A 19252-nucleotide genomic window follows, 5' to 3' on the forward strand; every position below is an offset into this window, starting at 1 on the left:
ATTGCCTAAAAAACAAAGTGTTGAACATCTCTCCCGATGATGTCACTCCAAAAGAGACATTAGCACCCAAAAATATTCTTTCCTTCCTCTAAACTCATAAGTAGAATTATATGTAATAACAGGGAAATAATTCTTGTTGATATACAATTATTTTATCAACCTCAATCCCACTACTGTAGAACACAAAATCCTGTTGTGCACAATTTTAAAGTTGGTTGAAAGGCCAAAAGTAAATCAAGTTCACTTTCCTTTTTCTTGGTCTTTTTTCTTTTTAGGGCTGTACTTTTTTCTTTTTTGTGGTATAGGTACCCATAGCATATGGAAGTTCCCAGGCTAGGTGTCTAATAGGAGCTGTAGCTGCCAGCCTATGCCAGAGCCACAGTGATGTGGAATCCAAACTGCATCTGTGACCTACACCACAGCTCACAGCAACACCGGATCCTTAACCCACTAAGCAGGTCCAGGGATTGAACCCGCAACCTCGTGGTACCTAGTTGGATTTGTTTCTGCTGTGCCACGATGGGAACTCCCAAGTTCACGTTCCTTAAAAAAAAAAAAAAAAAAAAAAAAAGAGCAGAAGTTCCCATTGTGGCTCAGCACTAAGTAACCTGACTAGTATTCATGAGGATGTGGGTTTGATCCCTGGCCTTGCTCAATGGTTTACGGATCTGGCATTGCGGTGATCTATGGTGTAGGTTGCGGAAGCGGCTTGATCTGGCTTTGCTGTGGCTGAGGCGTAGGCTGGTGGCTACAGCTCCCTTTCGACCCCTAGCCTGGGAACTTCCATCGCAGGTTTCGGCCCTAAAAAAACGCCAAAAAAAAAAAATTAACTGCTTGTGCCAGTGTATGGGGTGGCGGGGGTCGGGGGGAAGAAAATAAAAAAACAAATTTGAGGAGTTTCTGTTGTGGCACAGTGGAAACGAGTTTGACTAGTAACCATGAGGTTTCGGGTTCAATCCCTGGCCTCGCTTAGTGGGTTAACGATCCAGTGTTGCCGTGAGCTGTGGTGTAGGTCACAGATGCAGCTTAGATCCTGTGTTGCTGTGGCTCTGGTGTAGGCCAACAGCTACAGCTCGGATTAGACCGAGCTGGGTACTGGGAACTCCAATATGCCTCAAATGCCGCCCTAAAAAGCAAAAGAACAAAAACAAAAACAAATTTGAGGGTATAAATTGTAAAGAGCTTGAAGGGAAAAGACCTATATTTACATTGGTTTAATAAAACCACATTCAAGCAGTGAGAATCTCTAATGAACCCATGTCCTAATCTATTACTGATGTTTTGGAATCATTATTAGAAAAATACTTGTTTATTCTATGGGACACAATGCCTACAATTCTAGTTTGCTTCCAGACAGAATACACTGCAGCTCTTAAGCAGGATCAGAAGATAGCTGATCTAGACATTAGAATATCTAGACTATATATAATTCAAACAATTATTAAAAATAATAGCCCTGGTCAGAGAATCTCTATAGGTAATATAGGACAAACATAGGAAAATAATGAGCACATGAGTCCAGGCTGATTATTCCTTAATCATTATAAATCTTGCTTTTGTGCACAGATACTGAAAATATTAGTCTGTGCTTTTGGAATATTATCTCAGTAACACGGTACATACTGAAGAACCACTGTCTGATAAAACCTATCTTTTAATTCTGTAGCCAATGCTTTGCCTCTTGTGTCTAACCAGTCTCATTACCTTCCAAGATCTGAAGCTTGTTTTAGCAAACTGATACCGTTCTAGCGTCTATACGTGGCCCTATCAGAGCGTTAACTCCTAATTGTGGATAAGCATATAATATGGTGGAAAAATGCAACTGTAGCTATTTGTTTACTAAATAACTAGCTTTGGTTTAAGGAATAACCCGTCAGCAATGTCTAGCTAGGGACCAACCCTCACTTGAGTTGTTTAGCCCAGGGATGCTCCGGCCAGCCTGTGACCAGGTGGCAGTGTGCTAAGTACATAAAGTGAATAGGTAATGGGAAAAATGCTGCAACATCTTCATTGTATTTTACAAAGAGCTAGTCTCTACAAGAAGGAAGCGTAAGCAAAAACTCTGGCCCTTCACCATACTTTGACATATAACCAAAACATTTCACTTCACCCATTTTACCCTAAATAAACCAAATTATAGGACTTCAAATACAAAATATTTACAGCACCTCCATTTGCAATTTCAGAGATACTAGTCTTAATGCTAGAATGTTATCCAAACAGTTTCTTGTACTTCTCTTTAAGATGACAACTTCAGAGTTCATAGTTTTATGAAATTGGATTTACTAGTTTCTGCACATGCTCTTGGACCTAGGCCAACCTGTGTGTGCTGGCTTTTGCTCCAGCCTTCTCCACAGTCACCCTTCTCCCCTAGCTCCTCAGTCTGCGAACAGGCTGAAGTTATTCTCATACCAAAAATACATATATTTCCCCAAGTTCTGTCAATTGTCCCGTCCTCTCCACTCCTTTCATGGTCTGAGGTTATGACCACAACCTGAATTCCAGTGTGTGCTCTCTACTGACCTCCTTGTCAGTCAACAGTTGGCAGAATCTTTCTGAAACACCATCTGACCAGGCTGCCGCCCTGACTAAAACTACTGGCAGAGCTCTCCATCACCTATAGGTCGTCAAAACTCCTTAAAAGGACCAAAGAGCTCCTCCATGACCCAATGCCTCCCATCTTCCCAACATCGCAGCCCACATCACCCATCTGACTGTCCCCACTTTGCCTCTCAAAATTCAATAGTGTCAAACATGGTGCCATTGACTCAAGCTTTTCTTTTGCTCTCTTGTGTCTGGAATATCTTCCTCTATGCCTGGCTAACTTATTTATCCTCATCCTTCAGGACTCAGGATATCTTCCTTTAGGAAGCTCTTCTTGACCCTATCACCTCAGTGCCTATCAACACTGTGCCCAAGTTTCCCTCTGCTGTGCTCCCCACAGTATGCTGTAAATAACACTATCAGAACTTATCATATTGCACGGACATTTTATTTTCATGTTTGTCATTCAACCCTCAAGTGCACTAACCTGTACTTAGTACAAAGTAAGCGCCCAAATATCTGCTGGTATAAAGTCTAGATTCCAGACGGAACCAAATTAAAGTCTCAAACTTACACTTTAGGTCTTGGTTTAAAAAAAATGAACTGACCCTTATAGTATTGGCATTGCTACTCTGCTTTTATAAAGCTTTCTGAGGACTAATGGTGTGGAATGGGTGAAATAATCCTACTGGTTTTTGTTTTTTGGCTGTACCCGTGGCATGTAGAGGTTCCTGGGCCAGGGATTGAACCTGGGCTGCAGCAGAGAGAATGCTGGATCCTTGACTGCTAGGCCACCAGTGAACTCCAAAATGACCCCACCTTATTTTAAAGATTAAAAATAGGGAGTTCCCATCGTGGCTCAGTGGAAACAAATCTGACTAGCATCCACGAGGATGCAGGTTTGATCCCTGGCCTCGCTCAGTGGGTTAAAGATCTGGCGTTGACTATGGAGAACAGTTTGGAGATACCTTAGAAATCTATACATAGAACTTCCATATGACCCCGCAATTCCACTCTTGGACATCTATCCGGACAAAACTCTACTTCAAAGAGACACATGCACCCGCATGTTCATTGCAGCACTATTCACAATAGCCAGGACATGGAAACAACCCAAATGTCCATCAACAGATGATTGGATTCGGAAGATGGGGTATATATACACAATGGAATACCACTCAGCCATAAAAAAGAATGACATCATGCCATTTGCAGCAACATGGATGGAACTAGAGAATCTCATCCTGAGTGAAATGAGCCAGAAAGACAAGGACAAATACCATATGATATCACTTATAACTGGAATCTAATATCCAGCACAAATGAACATCTCCTCAGAAAAGAAAATCATGGACTTGGAGAAAAGACTTGTGGCTGCCTGATGGGAGGGGGAGGAAGTGGGAGGGATCGGGAGCTTGGGCTTATCAGACACAACTTAGAATAGATTTACAAGGAGATCCTGCTGAATAGCATTGAGAACTTTGTCTAGATACTCATGTTGCAACAGAAGAAAGGCTGGGGGAAAAATGTAATTGTAATGTATACATGTAAGGATAACCTGACCCCCTTGCTGTACAGTGGGGGGGAAAAAAAAAAATCAAGAAAGAAAAAAAAAAAAAAAAAAAAGATCTGGCGTTGCCGTGAGCTGTGGTGGGTCACAGACGCAGTTCGGATCTGGTATTGCTGTGGCTCTGGCATAGGCTGGCGGCTACAGCTCCAATTTGACCCCTAGCCTGGGAATTTCCATATGCTGTGGGTATGGCCCTAAAAAGAAAAAAAATTAAAAAAAAATTGAAAATAAAATCCAAAATTGGAGGCAAACAATACACTCGCATAGATACTTTTATCATCTATCCCTAACAGAACAAAAAACAAAAGCCAAAAAGCCTAGAGGACTGATGACTGTCCTTTCACTGCCTTTTTTTTTTTTTTTTTTTAAGGGCTGCACCCACGGCATATGGAAGTTCCTGGGCTAGGGTCGAATAGGAGCTACAGATGCTACCCTACACCACAGCCACAGCAACTCGGGATCTGAGCCTCAGACCTACACCACAGCTCACGGCAGCACTGGATCCTTAACCCACTGTGCAAGTCCAGGGACCTAACCTCCGTCTTCATGGATACTAGTCACACTTGCCACCACTGAGCCACCACAGGAACTCTTACTGCTGATAATTTTATACTGAGATATAAGCTAGGATGTCTGCTAGTGACATTTAATTGACGCGTCTGCCACACTAAACTGACTTGAGTTTTGTCGTGCTTGGTGTAATCACACCAGACCTAACGTCCTATTTCAAAACGGCTGATTCCCTGGCCACACCATCCACTTTAAGGAGATCAGGGCCCTGCTGAGAGAGTATCATGTCCCTCCTAGTTCCCCTTTTCCTTCAAAGAGCAACTCACTTTCACAGAGGGACAGAGCTTCTCCTCACAATCGGCTCCAGATTCAGGGTTCCCACACGCCAGCTTACTTTACATAAATGCCCTCAAGAATCACCGTCGCTTTTCCTTTGTCAAATTGTTCTTCTCCCATGGGTAGGTCTTCAAAGTGTCCAACTTTTTGTAGAAATAGCATTTCAAAAGATGGCAAACTGTTTTAGAAACAAGACATACTAATACACCTAAGTCTTTATTTATTTGGCTCTAGGAAGAGTTTGCATGAAAATGAGCCTATATGGCAGGTACAGAATGTACTGTAACAGCACCAGAGAGGTCCATCCTCTCTGCTCTACAGAGCCTCAGTGTTTAATACATACATGTGACGTTAGCCATAAAACCAGAGAGTCCAGGAAAAAAGGAGCCCTTTAGGAAAAATTCAGTTTAGAGTGACTTTTCAAGTTGACCCTTTTTTTTCATATACTTAAATTCAAATAACGGATACATTCACAGGCCCAAATGTTGGCATAGAATAAAATCATGTTCATTTATTTTTCTGCATCTTAGAATTAGAAGGCATAAAATTAAATACGTTGAATGTAATAAATTCATCCATACAAGTGCAAGTTTCCAGCTATAATGCATTTTATGGCAGATTTATCATTTAAAAAATGTACCAGAAAATCAAAAAAGAGGGAGTAGGTCCATTTAACTTTTATTGAAGTGTATGTAGGAGGTCTTCAGAAATCAAATATGAGCATGAAGATATGGCCAAACATAAAATCTATCAAATTCAGTGAAAAGTTGCTGACTTTAAATAGTAGTTGTAAGAATGACCAATATATATTCTTTGTTAACAACCCCTCACTCTACAGTAAAAAAAAAAAAAAATAAACATTCAGTAAACATTCTTTCCTAAGGTAGTTTCCCTTATATATCAGTGATTTATCCATTTCTTTGTATACACAAATTTGTTGAACATACCAATCAGTGGTTCTCACAATTGAAAAATAAAAGCACAAAAAAGTTTACACTCTTGTACAGGTAAATAAAAGATCACCTTGAATTAAACTGGATCTCCTTAAGGGCGTAGTATAGTTTCAGTTTCATTACCTATTACATAATTAGTTTCTTACATACAAATATTGACATATTTGGCTTGTGCTTCAAAGCCTTTGTGTCTATGAAGTCCGTATCAACACAGCTCATAATTTGAAGTCACTGGGGAGCTCTTTACTGCTGCTGGGTTTGACCTGATCATGCATTAGCGTCTCCTCAGCACCGGCTGTGGCACTGCACATCTCCGAGGCATCATCGGCATCAGGGTCCAGGCCCTCGGGACAGGGGAGTTTCAGCAGCTCTTCCCGGAGCTGAGCAGTGTGACGCTATGCAAGGAAAATGAATGATGTTAGAACGGTAACCCTTGGATTCTAGCACAGCACTGGAGGGAGGAATGGCATTTAAAGCAAAGCTCAACACACTGAGGATCTTCCTTATGCCAGCTACTCTAAAAGGTAGTGAACAAAACTGGCAAAAATATCTACTTGCAAAATAATTGCTGTTGCTGCTAAGCCCAGAGTACTGAGTAGCATGCCCACAGACCGTACTAACGTTTCTGTAGCAGAAACAACATTGCTGATGGCTTACAGATACTAGTCATGGGCCACATAGACTCTTTTTTTTTTTTTTCTTTTTGGCTGCAACTGGGGCACGTGGAAGTTCCCCGGCCAGGGACCAAACCTGTGTTGCAGCTGCAGCTTGTGCCACAACTGCAACAACTCCATGTCCTTAACCTGCTGTGCTACAAGGGAACTTCCCACAAACACTCTTTCAAATTAAAGAGAACCTCTTGATTTGTAATACATGCTGCCTCTGACTAAATGTTTTTGGGAAAAAGACAAGTCCATATATTTAAATAAACCCACTGCTGTTTCAGTGAATGAAAAGAGAATTTACCAGGTACGAGGCCCTACGGTGAATGTTTGTAGAATGTTTCATACTCATTATCTCATGTAATGCTTGGAATACACCTTAGAAATAATTTTATCATTAGAAGTGTTAAAAATGTAAGCAAATGAAGAAGAAGTTCTAGAGAGATTACATAACATTTTATTCCCCTACACTGCAATTTAGGGAAAGACGTAGTGTGTGGTTTTTTGGTTTTTTGCGGTTTTTTTGCTTTTTAGAGGCACACCTGCGGCACATGGAAGTTCCCAGGCTAGGGGTCGAACTGGAGCCACAGCCCCAGACTGTGCTACAGCCAAAGCAACAGTGGGATCCAAGCCACATCTGTGACCTATACTACAGCTCACAGCAATGCTGGATCCTTAATCCACTGAGTGAGGCCAGAGATCAAACCTGCATCGTCATGGGCACTAGTCAGGTTTGTTACCACTGAGCCACAACGGGAACTCTGATGTAGAGAAGTTAATACAGAAGTTGGTTGTCTACAAACACTAAATTTTAGTTTTTAATTTTCTAGTGGGAGAGAAATGATCTCAAATCTCACAGCAAGGGCTCTGAAAATTAGTTGTGTCAATAACTGACTGTGAAAATTAACCAACAGAGAAGAAGGCGCTGTGTTCAACAATAACAATGTAAAAGTGCTGAGTAATAGAAGGCAATACAGTGGGATAGAGAGAGCTAATGTAGTATGCTGTTTTATCTAAGGGATTTGAGTGTCTGTGGATTTTGGCATCTGCAAAGGGTCCTGGACCAATCCCCTGTGGATATGGGAGGACCGACCATATGTCTCTGAACTTTAGAGCCTTGATTTTTTTTTGTCTTTTTGGGGCCACACCCGAGGCATATGGAGGTTCCTAGGCTAGAGGTCCACTTGGAGCTGTAGCCACTGGCCTATGCTGGAGGCGCAGCAATGCGGGATCCAAGCTGCATCTGTGAGCTACACCATAGCTCATGGCAAGGCCGGAACCTTAACCCACTGAGCGAAGCCAGGGATAGAACCTGCATCCTCATGGACACTAGTCAGGTTCGTTAACTGCTGAACCATGACGGGAACTCCCAGAGCCTTAATTTTGGTGGGAGGTATAAGACTTATAAACAAGATTAAGACAACTACACATTTATAGCCATTTATAAGGTTTCAAAGCATATTTATCCATGCTGGTAACTCAAATATTTTCTAGCCCCAATTTTCCTTCCACTGTGGACAATAGGAGAAAACACTAGGGATGAAGAAAAAACCCTGATGATTATAAAGGCCCTTGACGTGGGAATACTATGCCTTTATTGTGAAATCAAACTGAATCGCTGCATACTTTCCTCAAGTAGCATTCAGCAGCAAAACTACACCTGAAATGATATAAATTTGGACTCATTCGGGGATAGAAATTTCCAAAACAAGGTGGCACAGAAACAGAGAATAAAAACTTGAGATGTAAGCATGAAACTGACTAAAATAACAAAGTTAAAGAAAGCTGGGCCTTCGCCACTGAGGTTTTGTGTAAGAGAAAGCCATATATCAACACACATATGGGGAGGATCAACCTGGTTATGTGCTGTAGAAAGAACTGGAAAGGGGAAAACCTACGGCAAGGAAGACTGAACTATGAGAACTGAATAGAAAAATGGGGACAGGGCAGGGAGGGGTTTTTACTCTTATGAAGGCAGCCCTGACAGGACCTAGCACTGACCAGGTAGGTGTACTAGATGAAGAGGGAGTGAAAAAATATCCGAAGACTTTAAGACAAAAAAGTTGTCAAAAAATTAAGTAAATAAAGTTAGAAGATCTGACTGGAGGAAAGTTAAATTCTAATTTTAGATCCTGAATGAAGTGATGACAGGATACCCAAGTAATAATGCCAGTAATATGACTTTGAGAAAGCTAAGAGCAGACAACAATGTGAAAAGTCTTTCCCCCTCCCCCTTTTTAGGGCCATATCTGCAACATATGGAAGTTCCTGGGCCAGAGGCCAAATCAGAGCTGCAGCTGCCAGCCTTCACCATAGCCACAGCAATGCCAGATCCTTAACCCCCTAAGCAAGGCCCGGGATTGAACCCACATCCTCAAGGACACTATGTCAGGTTCTTAACCCGCTGAGCTACAATGGGAACTCCTGAAAAGTCATTTTTAAAGAGTAAACAGCCAATGCTGGGGTGCAGATACAACAATAGAGAAAGAGAATAAAACAGCCCGGAGGGCCAAATAGTAATCCTTCAGATACACAAGCATTCGGGAAAAGAGTAAAACAAAAACATACTGAAAGAATTAGAGCATGAGAAGAGGAGCTTACAGATGAAATAGATTCTTACTGTCATTATCTAATCATTTTAAGTGAAGATACTTTTAAAGTTAGAAGGAAAGGAGCTTGTACAGATGAACATAATTGGTAGAGGATAAAAGGAACAGAGGTGAGTGAAGACAGATATCGCAAGGCAGGGAAAAAAGGGTGGCTATTCAAGGTATGATTTCCACATACAAAAATAAGTCTCCCAAACCGTCATGATCTACAACAGCTATTCTGTGAATGCCCACATGGAAAACAAGTGCTCGCCTCCCCCAAAACAGGGCTGCATCATAGCTGCTTCCACCAATCAGTTGCTGGAGACTTTGCAACTTCCATCTCCCTCATTACTCCATGTAATAAAATTCTGGAAGGTAAGAGGGCGAGGGCAACAGTTAAAGGAATAAAAACAGTCACTCATGAAGCACATTTTGGTGCCAAAATCTGCAAACAACTCTATGACACTCTGTTGGCTCAGTCCCTGCACTCATTTTTAATTTTAGGAAATGTCAGTTCATTGTCAAAAGGAACATCTTTTCTGTAGACCTCTGGATAGCTTCTGAACTTAAAATAATAAATTTAATGTTTCTTTCAAGTGATCACAGTTCTATCAGTGATTATATAACTCTTCTTTTAAGGCCACCAACAAGGCTCCGGTGAGGAAGGATCACGCACCTTGAGAGCTGCTGCATGGTGAGACATAGTTCTGCCCACCCGCTTATCACTGCTGTACTGCTGGATGTCTGCAATCCACTCCTCACACTGGGCCATGATCTCAACTCTTTTCAAATAAAAATGTTTATGTATAACCTTAAAAACAAAACAAGCAAGAGAACAAAATGTGTTCAGGTCAGAATTTAAAAAGACAATGTACGTGGCATTACAAATAAATGAAATTTAAAAGAAACTGCATTTATTTTTTTTTCCTCTCCATAAAACTCAGTGTGCCGAACTCATACACTGTAATGGGAATGTAGGGAAGAATTCAGGGAAGAATCAGGATTTTGACATCATATAACATGTGCTGAAATATTCGGTTCTACAAAAGAAAATAATGCCCAATCCCACTCAGACATTTCAATAGTTAATCTTACCTAGAGAACATAAGACATATATAAGGCAATAGAGTTAGCAGATGGATGTAAATAAATGAATAAGCAGGGGAAAAGTACTGACAATGGAAAAACTGTCAATTTCTATCTTTAACACAGAGCTCGGAGATCCCAGCGTGGCTCAGCAGAAACAAATCTGAACTAATGTCCATGAGAATGCAGGTTTGAGCCCTGGCCTCACTCAATGGGTTAATGACCAGCTGTTGCCAGGAGCTGTGGTGTAGGATCCTGCAGGTCGGATCCTGTGTTGTTGTGGCTGTGGCGTAAGCCGGCAGCTACAGCTCGGATTCGATCCCTAGCCTGGGAACCTCCACGTGCTGCCCGTGCGGCCCTAAACAAACAAACAAACAAACAAAGAATTCAAAGAACACCTAGATGAGTAAAGAGTCACTAAATGTTACAGAGATTCAAGAAATCAAAAGAAATCAAAACATAGCCCTAAAAGAGGCATTATTATTACTCTCTTACTCTTCTGGTTAATCTAGGAACAAGATTTTATTGTATCTTTTCATTTTTTTCCCCATTTTTAAAAGTTTTATTGAAGCACAGTTGATTTAAAAAAATTTTTTTTTGGTCTTTTTAGGGCCACACCCACAGCATGTGGAGGTTCCCAGCCTACACCACAACCACAGCAATGCCAGATCCAAGCCATCTCTGCAACCTACACCCTGGCTCACGGCAGTGCCGGATCCTTAACCCACTGAGCAAGGCCAGGGATTGAACCCACAACTTCATGGTTCCTAGTCGGATTCGTTTCCACTGCGCCACGATGGGAACTCTGATTTAAAATTTTATTTCATGAAGTTAATTTTCTTGTGATAAATATGCTTTACATTTCAGATTTTTAAAATTCTTTTATAAATCAATAGCAAAAAAAAAACCCAAAAAAACAAAAAAAAAAACCAATCAAAAAATGGGCGGAAAACTTAAATAAACACTTCAAGGAAGATATTCCGATGGCCAAGAGGCACATGAAAAGATGATATACATCACTAATTATCAGAGAAATGCAAATCAAAACTACAATGAGGTACTGCCTCACACTGGTCAGAATGACCATCATCAAAAAGTCTACAAATAACAAATGCTGGGGAGGGTGTGGAGAAAAGGGAGGCCCCCCTACACTGTTGGTGGGAATGTAAAGTTTGTGCAACCATCATGGACAACAGTATGAAGGATCCTCAGAAAACTTAAAACAGAATTACCACATGATCCGATAATTCCACTCCTGGGCATACATCTGGACAAAACTGTAATTCTCCTGTTGTGGCAAAGCAGAAACGAATCTGACTAGTATCCATGAGGATGCGGGTTCCATCCCTGGCCTCACTCTGGGTTGGGGATCTGGCATTGCCGTGAGCTGTGGTGTAGGTCATAGATGAGGCTCGGATCTGGGATTGCTGTGGCTGTGGTGTAGGCCAGCAGCTGCAGCTCTGATTCAATCCCTCACCTGGGAACTTCTATATGCCTTGGGTGTGGCCCTAAAAACAATAAAACAAAAAAAACCCCCCAAAAAAACAAAAAAAAAGAGAGAGAGAAAGAGACACAAAAAGATACAGGCACTCCAGGAGTTCCCGTCGTGGCACAGTGGTTAACGAATACGACTAGGAACCATGAGGTTGCGGGTTCGATCCCTGCCCTTGCTCAGTGGGTTAAGGATCCGGCGTTGCCGTGAGCTGTGGTGTAGGTCGCAGACACAGCTCGGATCCTGTGTTGCTGTGGCTCTGGCGTAGGCTGGCAGCTACAGCTCTGATTAGACCCCCTAGCCTGGGAACCTCCATATGCCGCAGGAGCAGCCCAAGAAATGGCAAAAAAAAAAAAAGACAAAAAAAAAAAAAAAAAAAAAGATACAGGCACTCCAGCGTTCAGAGCAGCACTATTCACAACAGCCAAGACATGGAAACAATCTAAATGACCATTAACAAATGAATGGATGCAGAGGATGTGATACACACACATATATGCACACAGTGGAATACTACTCTGCCATAATAATGAATAATGCCATTTGCAGCAACATGGATGGACCGAGAGATTACCATACTAAGTGAAGTAAGAAAGGGAAAGGCAAATACCATATGACACCACTTGTGTAGAATCTAAAATATGATGCAGGAGTTCCCACTGCGGCACCATGGGTTACTGACCAGCTTGTCTCTGTGCTGGTTCAATCCCTGGCCTGGTGCAGTGGGTTAAAGGAACCAGCACTGCTGCATCTGTGATGTAGGTCTCAACTAGAGCTCAGATTCAATCCCTGACTTGGGGACTTCCATATGCCACAGGTGTGGCTATTAAAAAAATTTTTTTTAAATGACACAGATTAACCTATCCATGAAACAGAAACAGACTCATGGACATGAGAAGAGTCTTGCAGGTTCTCAAGGAGGGAGGTTGGGGTTACTAAGATGTAAGCTGTTATATATGGAGTGGATAAACAAGGTCTTAGTGTATTGTACAGGGAACTATATTCAATATCCTATGATAAATCCTAATGGAAAAGAATACTTTAAAGTAAGAAGGTATATGTGTACAACTGAATCAGTTTGCTGTGCAGCAGAAATTAACACAACATGGTAAATCAACTATACTTTGATTTAAAAAAAGTTACATTTTGTCCTTGAAAAACAGTAATATTTCTCTGTAAGTAGTAAGAGTCTATTTTTGACAAATTTTAGCTAGAAAATAGATCAATTTGGACATATTATTCTGTATACTGGGGAAGCTCCTTATTACACTGCCCTGAAGAAAAGGGATTAATATCCACAAGGGAAAAAAATCATTAGGAAAACCCAGGAATGGATGCAATATACCAATAAGTTACTGAGTTTGATGCCTACAGGGATAAAAAAGAGTAAGACACAATCGGACACAAAGAGCTGTGATAATCAAAAAAACAAATGGGAGATGAGTGCACAAGAAAAAGATACTTTTTAAAAAAAAGATAGGCATTCCCACCACAGTGCAGCGGTTAAGAATCCTACGACAGAGGCACGGGTTGTTGCAGAGGTTTGCGTTCGATCCCCAGCCTAGAACCCAGGGTTGCTGTGACTGTGGCTCAGATTCAGTCCCTGGCCAGCGAACTCCCACATGCAGTGTTACCATAAAAATAAAAACTAAAAAAACCAAAAACAAACAGGAAGTTCCCTTCTGGTGCAGCACATTAAGGATCCATCGTTGACACAACTGTGGCGCAGGTTTAATCCCTAGCCGGGGTAGCCAAAAAATAAAATACAAAACAAGGAGTTCCTGCCGTGGCTCAGCGGAAACGAATCTGAATAGCATCCATGAGGACGCAGGTTTGATACCTGGCCTCACTCAGTGGGTTAAGGATCCGGAGGTGCTGTGAGCTGTGGTGTAAGTCGCAGACAGGGCTTGGATCCCAAGTTGCTGTGGCTGTGGTGGAGGCCGGCGGCTACAACTCCAATTCCACCCCTGGCCTAGGAAATTCCATATACTGCTGGTGTAGCCCTAGAAAGATAAAAACAAAACAAAACAACAATAAACAACAAAAACAAAGCCCAAGGAATTCAAAGACTAGCAAGTCACATCTGACTGGGAAAATTAGACAATGAAGGATTATTGTTTCAAATTATACTTATTTGCTGTTTGTAAAAGTCATGCCCCTATTCTGAGTCCCCTGTGCCAACCGCTTATTCTTCCAGAAAAAAAAAAAAAAAATTTTAAGCATGATCCAACAAATTATGTTAACTGCGTATGTATACTTACAATTTTTTCGATACATTTAAAAATTGAAGATTACACGTATATAAAATTTGAGAAAAGTGCTCAAATCATGTGTACAATTGAATTCACTTTCCTACAGTGAACACCCCAACGATAACCTCTACTCAAATAAGAAACATAACATTACCAGGCGTGCCAGAAGGCCCTCCTTGTGTGACTTCTCACCATCAACTTTCATCCAAAAATATACACTATGTTGACTTTACTCTTATGGTAGTTTAACTCTTTTTTTGAACTTTTTATAAATGGAATCGTATGGAATGCAATCTTGAGCCTGGCTTCTTATGCTCTTTATTGTATTTATGATATCTGCCCATGTTAATATGTAAAGGAATTCACTCATTTACATAGCTGTATTCCATTTTATGACTATTCCATAATTTGTCCATTCATTATACTGATGGACAATTGGACTGTTTCCAGTTTTAGCAATTATGAATTAAACTTTTCTCTACACCTCATACGTATGTAGTTTCTATTAAGCATATGCTAAGGAGTGGAATTGTTAGTCATAAAGCATATATATATATATTCAGCTTACTACATGCCTAAGGGTTTTCCACACAGGCTATGCCTATTTATATTTTCATCATAAAGTCTACTAGAACTCCAGGTGCTCCTCATCCTAGCAGTTGGTAACAAAAGTCTTGAAATTCTCACAGATGCTGAAGGAGAGGCAGACAGGAGTCAGACAATGTAGTTTTGCAGGCTAAGGTAAGGACTTGTGTTTTCTTCTTCATTTAATGGGAAGTCACTGGAGTGAGATGATCTGATTATGTGTGGAGAATTGCTGCAGAAGGACTCAAGTAGAAGCAGGGAAATCAGTTAGATAATTATTTCAGTTATTCAAACAATAGATAATGGCGGCTTAAAATAGGCTGGCCATAGCAAAGATGTATATTTATTGGAGAATGGTTGATTTACAATGTTGTGTTAGTTTCCGGAATACAGGAAAGTGATTCAGTTATACACACACATATATACATAGATAAATATATGTGTTCTTTTACATATTCTATTCCATTATGGTTTATTATAATAGATTGACTATAGTTCCTCCTGATATGCAGTATGCCTTTGTTGTTTATCTACTCTCTATACAGTAGTTTGTATCAGCTAATCCCAAACTTCTACGTTATCCCACGCTGGCCCGTTTCCCCCTCTGGAAACCATAACTTTGTTTCTATGCCTGTGAGTCTGTATCTGTTTTGTAAATAAGGTCATTTGAATCATATTTTAGATTCTACATATAAGTGGTATCATGGGGTATTTGTCCTTATGTGTCTGATTTACTTCATTCAGTAATAATCTCCAGGTCTACCCATTTTGTTACAAATGGCATTATTTCATTCTTCTTTATGACCAAATAGTATTCCATTGTATATATGTACCACGCCTTTGTCCATTCCTCTGTCAGTGGACATTTAGGTTGTTTCCATGATGTCACTACTGTAAATAATACTGCTATGAACAATGGGGTGCATGCATCTTTTTGAATTATAGTTTTCTCCGAATAAATGCCTAAGAGTGGGACTGCTAGATCATATGACAATGTTGATGATATCATCACCAAGTTCTGATTATGTTTTGAATGGTAAAGCCAAATCTGTTAATAGACTGAATCTTGTATGTGAGAAAAAGAATGAAGCCACAGATGGTTTGGATTTTGGGCTTAGGCAATGGTGCTTTTACTGAGAGAAGAAAGGAAGGAAAAATCAAGAGTACAGTTTTATAATTGTTAAGTTTGAGGTGGCTATCATACGTTCTACTAGACTTGTCAAGTAGTTTATGTATTTAGATTCATTATCTGAGTCTGAAGGGCACTGAAGAAATTAATTTATGATATAAACAGGAGGAATATAAGTTTTTCAAGGGGCAGGAACTGAGTTTCATCTTTCCTTTAGTTCAGAGTACCTTAGTGCAGTACTGAGTTACAGCTGATATTTGACATGGTTGCAAAATGAACTACCTAATATAAGTAACCCGAGCTTGAAAACAGATTATTATGCTTAAGAGCATAAAGAAATGCAACTTTTGTATTTCCTGTAATATTAGGAAAAGTGATTTCCGACAGCCTTGAATGCAAGCCTTAGCAAAAAAAAGACCAAAAAACAAAAAACCAAACTTTGTTATTCAAAATGTAAATTTTCACTTAATAATAACAAAGGACAAAGCATCTTTACATTCCTTCAGGGTCTATTCATCAATGCTACTTGATGAGGAAGGCTACAGGCATAATGCGACACAGTAATCCCATATTTGCTTACTTAAAGAGCAATACTCTGTCAGGTAAACATGCCAATTTTTTCTCTAAAATGCTGAGTTTCTAGTACAAACTAAGAAACTGATGATCAAGAGAAACAATTCAGGAAAGGAAAGTGTTGCATAGCAAATTTAAAGATGTGATGATGTAATCTGATACGACAGGGAAAAAAATCTACTCATACTGTAGCCAAACTAAGGAGCACTAACTAAGCACAGGAAAAGAGAGAGCCACATTTCAGGATGTGATAAAATAAAAGCACCTGACAGTATCAAGACAGGTTTCAGAAACTAAGCCCAACTTATTCCTAAAGAAAAGAAAATGTCTTTTCTTCAGTGTTTACACAGATATTAATATAAGGGAAAAGACAACTAGAGAGTGTCTTAGTTTTGCAAGACAACTAGAGAGTGTCTTAGTTTCTAGTGAAAAAGAGAGTATTTTCATGAGGAGTATTTTTAGTAACATATTCTAGCATACACTAACATAACTACCACCTCCAGTAAGCTAGTAGAATGGTAGTCATGAAAAATAAGGAATTAATTAAACTGTCCCAAAATATAGTCAGATGCCTTTTAGGAAGTAAATAATTTAAAAAACTCATCGGTACTACATTATTACCAAATTTTTAAATTAAAAATGATAGTAAAGTTTAGTATACCGCAGATACTCTAAATATAAATGCAAGTACAATACCAACACACTGTACTATATGATGTCTTTAATAAAGTATTCCCATTAATTTTATTAAACATACCTCTTTAAAACATGGTGAAGGGTTTCTGATTTGTTCTAGCATTGCCCACTTAACCGTAGCTTGTCGAATGTTCCCATCGTATTCTCGAGAACTCTGTGTGCCACTGGGAGTGCCTCTAGACCGTTCATATCCTGGTTCATTAAAATAAGGCTCAGCTACTAATATAAGAGACTGAACAGACACCAACACCTGAGGAACAAAGAAAGAAAGAACAGTTATGATGGAATGTACCCCCAGTAAATAAATATCTTGCTTTATCAACCAGGAGCCCCTTTTAATATGTACTTCCACATATTTTTATCACCATAAAATCAATGTTAATAATTACGACACTCAAATACTTTATTATCAAAGCAATATTAAAACAGGCAAAGTAGAATATTATATAATATTTATGTATCATGTTGAAATCCTTAAAAACGGAAAAAGAAAAATAGGTATAAAGATGCTATTTCCTGAAACTATTAAAAAACACTTGTTTATATATATCTCATACCACTTTAGACATCATTTTGCCCAAACTGTCCTCACTCTTAAAAGAGTATAAAGCTGACCATGTACTCTTAAAAACATTCACTGTAAGGAAATCTACATGTGAGGCAGTCTTTACTTTCATTCCAAGGAAAACTAACTTTCACAGTACCACAAAAATCTTATTACTAGATGCTTTCATTGGCAAAATGACATAGCTCTAATACCACCTCTGACCCCCTACTTACATACCAGGTTTGTTTTTCCAGATGTAAAAAACATTGAGAGAGCTCCTTCTTAGTTAATAGAATACTGCTAGCTAATATATTTATATAACTAGCTAATATGACATCTTTGGAGGAAAGAAAACATTAGATACAATCTGCCCCCCTCATAAATGAGAAAGGATTAGCAGTAGTTCATTTTCACTAGGAAATATGATTGAACAATGTCAAAGATACGCATCTTAGATGAAAAGGGATATATTTTCTTAGATAATTTTAAAAATGGGAACTTGAACCTGAAATATATGACCTAAGAACAGATAAGCTTAAATATGACCTCAAGTAACCATGTTATAGAGACCAAGGTCAACTCTACGTACAAAAAAAAAAAAAAGAAAACAAACCAAAAACCAAACAAACAAAAAAACCAAAAATACAAAACCCCACACCTATATAATTCTGAAGCAAAGATCTCATAATTTGAAACTAAACATATTACTGAAGGAAAGGGATTTTCCTTGGCTATATACTTTTTCTTAAATCTGACACTTCCGAAATAACCTTCCAGGGTAATATTTATTAGTTCCTTTCCTCCTCCCCCCACCTTTTATTGTCTTTTTAGGGCCGGGCCTGTGGCATATGGAGGTTCCCAGGCTAGGGGTCCAACTGGAGCTGTAGCTGCTGGCCTATGCCACAGGCACAACAACGCAGGATATGAGCTGGGTCTGAAACCTACACCACAGCTCACGGCAACGCTGGATCCCCAAATCACTGATCGAGACCAGGGACAGAACCCACATCCTCATGGATACGAGTTGGGTTCGTTAACCACTGAGCCATGATGGGAACTCTCCTCTTCCCTTTTAAATACTCTTCCTCCTATATGAGTAGGGTATATCTCCATTTTCCACAAAGGCAGAGAAAGAAATTCTGTAACATAAGATTCAGTTACTCAATCTACCTCACCTTCTTTGAGACACAATATATAGTTTTATAAATCTCAGGCAGTTGTAGATTCAAAAGATTAAGAAAAAATACACTGAATTATCAAGTTTGCATTTGACAACAACAAAGACATTTACTAGCAGAACAATATTTCTTGGAATTAAATGCAAAGAATAATTTGTAACACGTTATTTTATCACTAGGTGACATCATGTATTTACTTTTTTTTTTTTTTTTTTGGTCTTTTTGCTTTTTCTAGGGCCGCTCCAGCAGCGGCATATGGAAGTGCCCAGGCTAGGGGTCGAATCGGAGCCATAGCCGCCGGCCTACACCACAGACACAGCAGTGCGGGATCCGAGCCACGTCTGCAACCTACGACACAGTTCATGGCAACGCCAGATCCTTTAACCCACTAAGCGAGGCCAGGGATTGAACCCGCAACTTCATGGTTCCTAGTCGGATTCGTTAACCACTGCGCCACGACGGGAACTCTTGTATTTACTTTTTAAGGGCATCTTCTATTTACTTTTTAAACATGTTCCTTTTAGGAGATATATAAATGCCACTTAATT

At 39.8% G+C, this 19252-nt stretch overlaps 1 protein-coding gene across 46 annotated transcripts in view; it reads right to left on the minus strand.

Moving 5' to 3' along the window:
- Positions 1 to 5443: 5443 nt before the first annotated feature.
- Positions 5444 to 19252, minus strand: part of BIRC6 (baculoviral IAP repeat containing 6) — a 256491-nt gene continuing 242682 nt past the window's right edge. For all 46 annotated transcript variants that reach the window (XR_014842325.1, XR_014842324.1, XR_014842323.1 and 43 more), the window contains 3 exons: positions 17041 to 17229; positions 9843 to 9977; positions 5444 to 6308 (listed from right to left, as the gene is read on the minus strand). Coding sequence is in view for 42 of the 46 variants with exons in the window: in XM_085019687.1 (XP_084875813.1) it covers positions 6129 to 6308; positions 9843 to 9977; positions 17041 to 17229 (504 nt within the window). In the remaining 4 variants the exon portion in view is untranslated. The remainder of the gene's footprint in view (positions 6309 to 9842; positions 9978 to 17040; positions 17230 to 19252) is intronic.

This window comes from Sus scrofa, chromosome 3, assembly GCF_054392235.1.
Source record: "Sus scrofa isolate SSC_HxYL_T2T_F1_AM1 chromosome 3, Sscrofa_HxYL_maternal_Yorkshire_Landrace_v2.0, whole genome shotgun sequence".
Classification (NCBI taxonomy): domain Eukaryota; kingdom Metazoa; phylum Chordata; class Mammalia; order Artiodactyla; family Suidae; genus Sus; species Sus scrofa.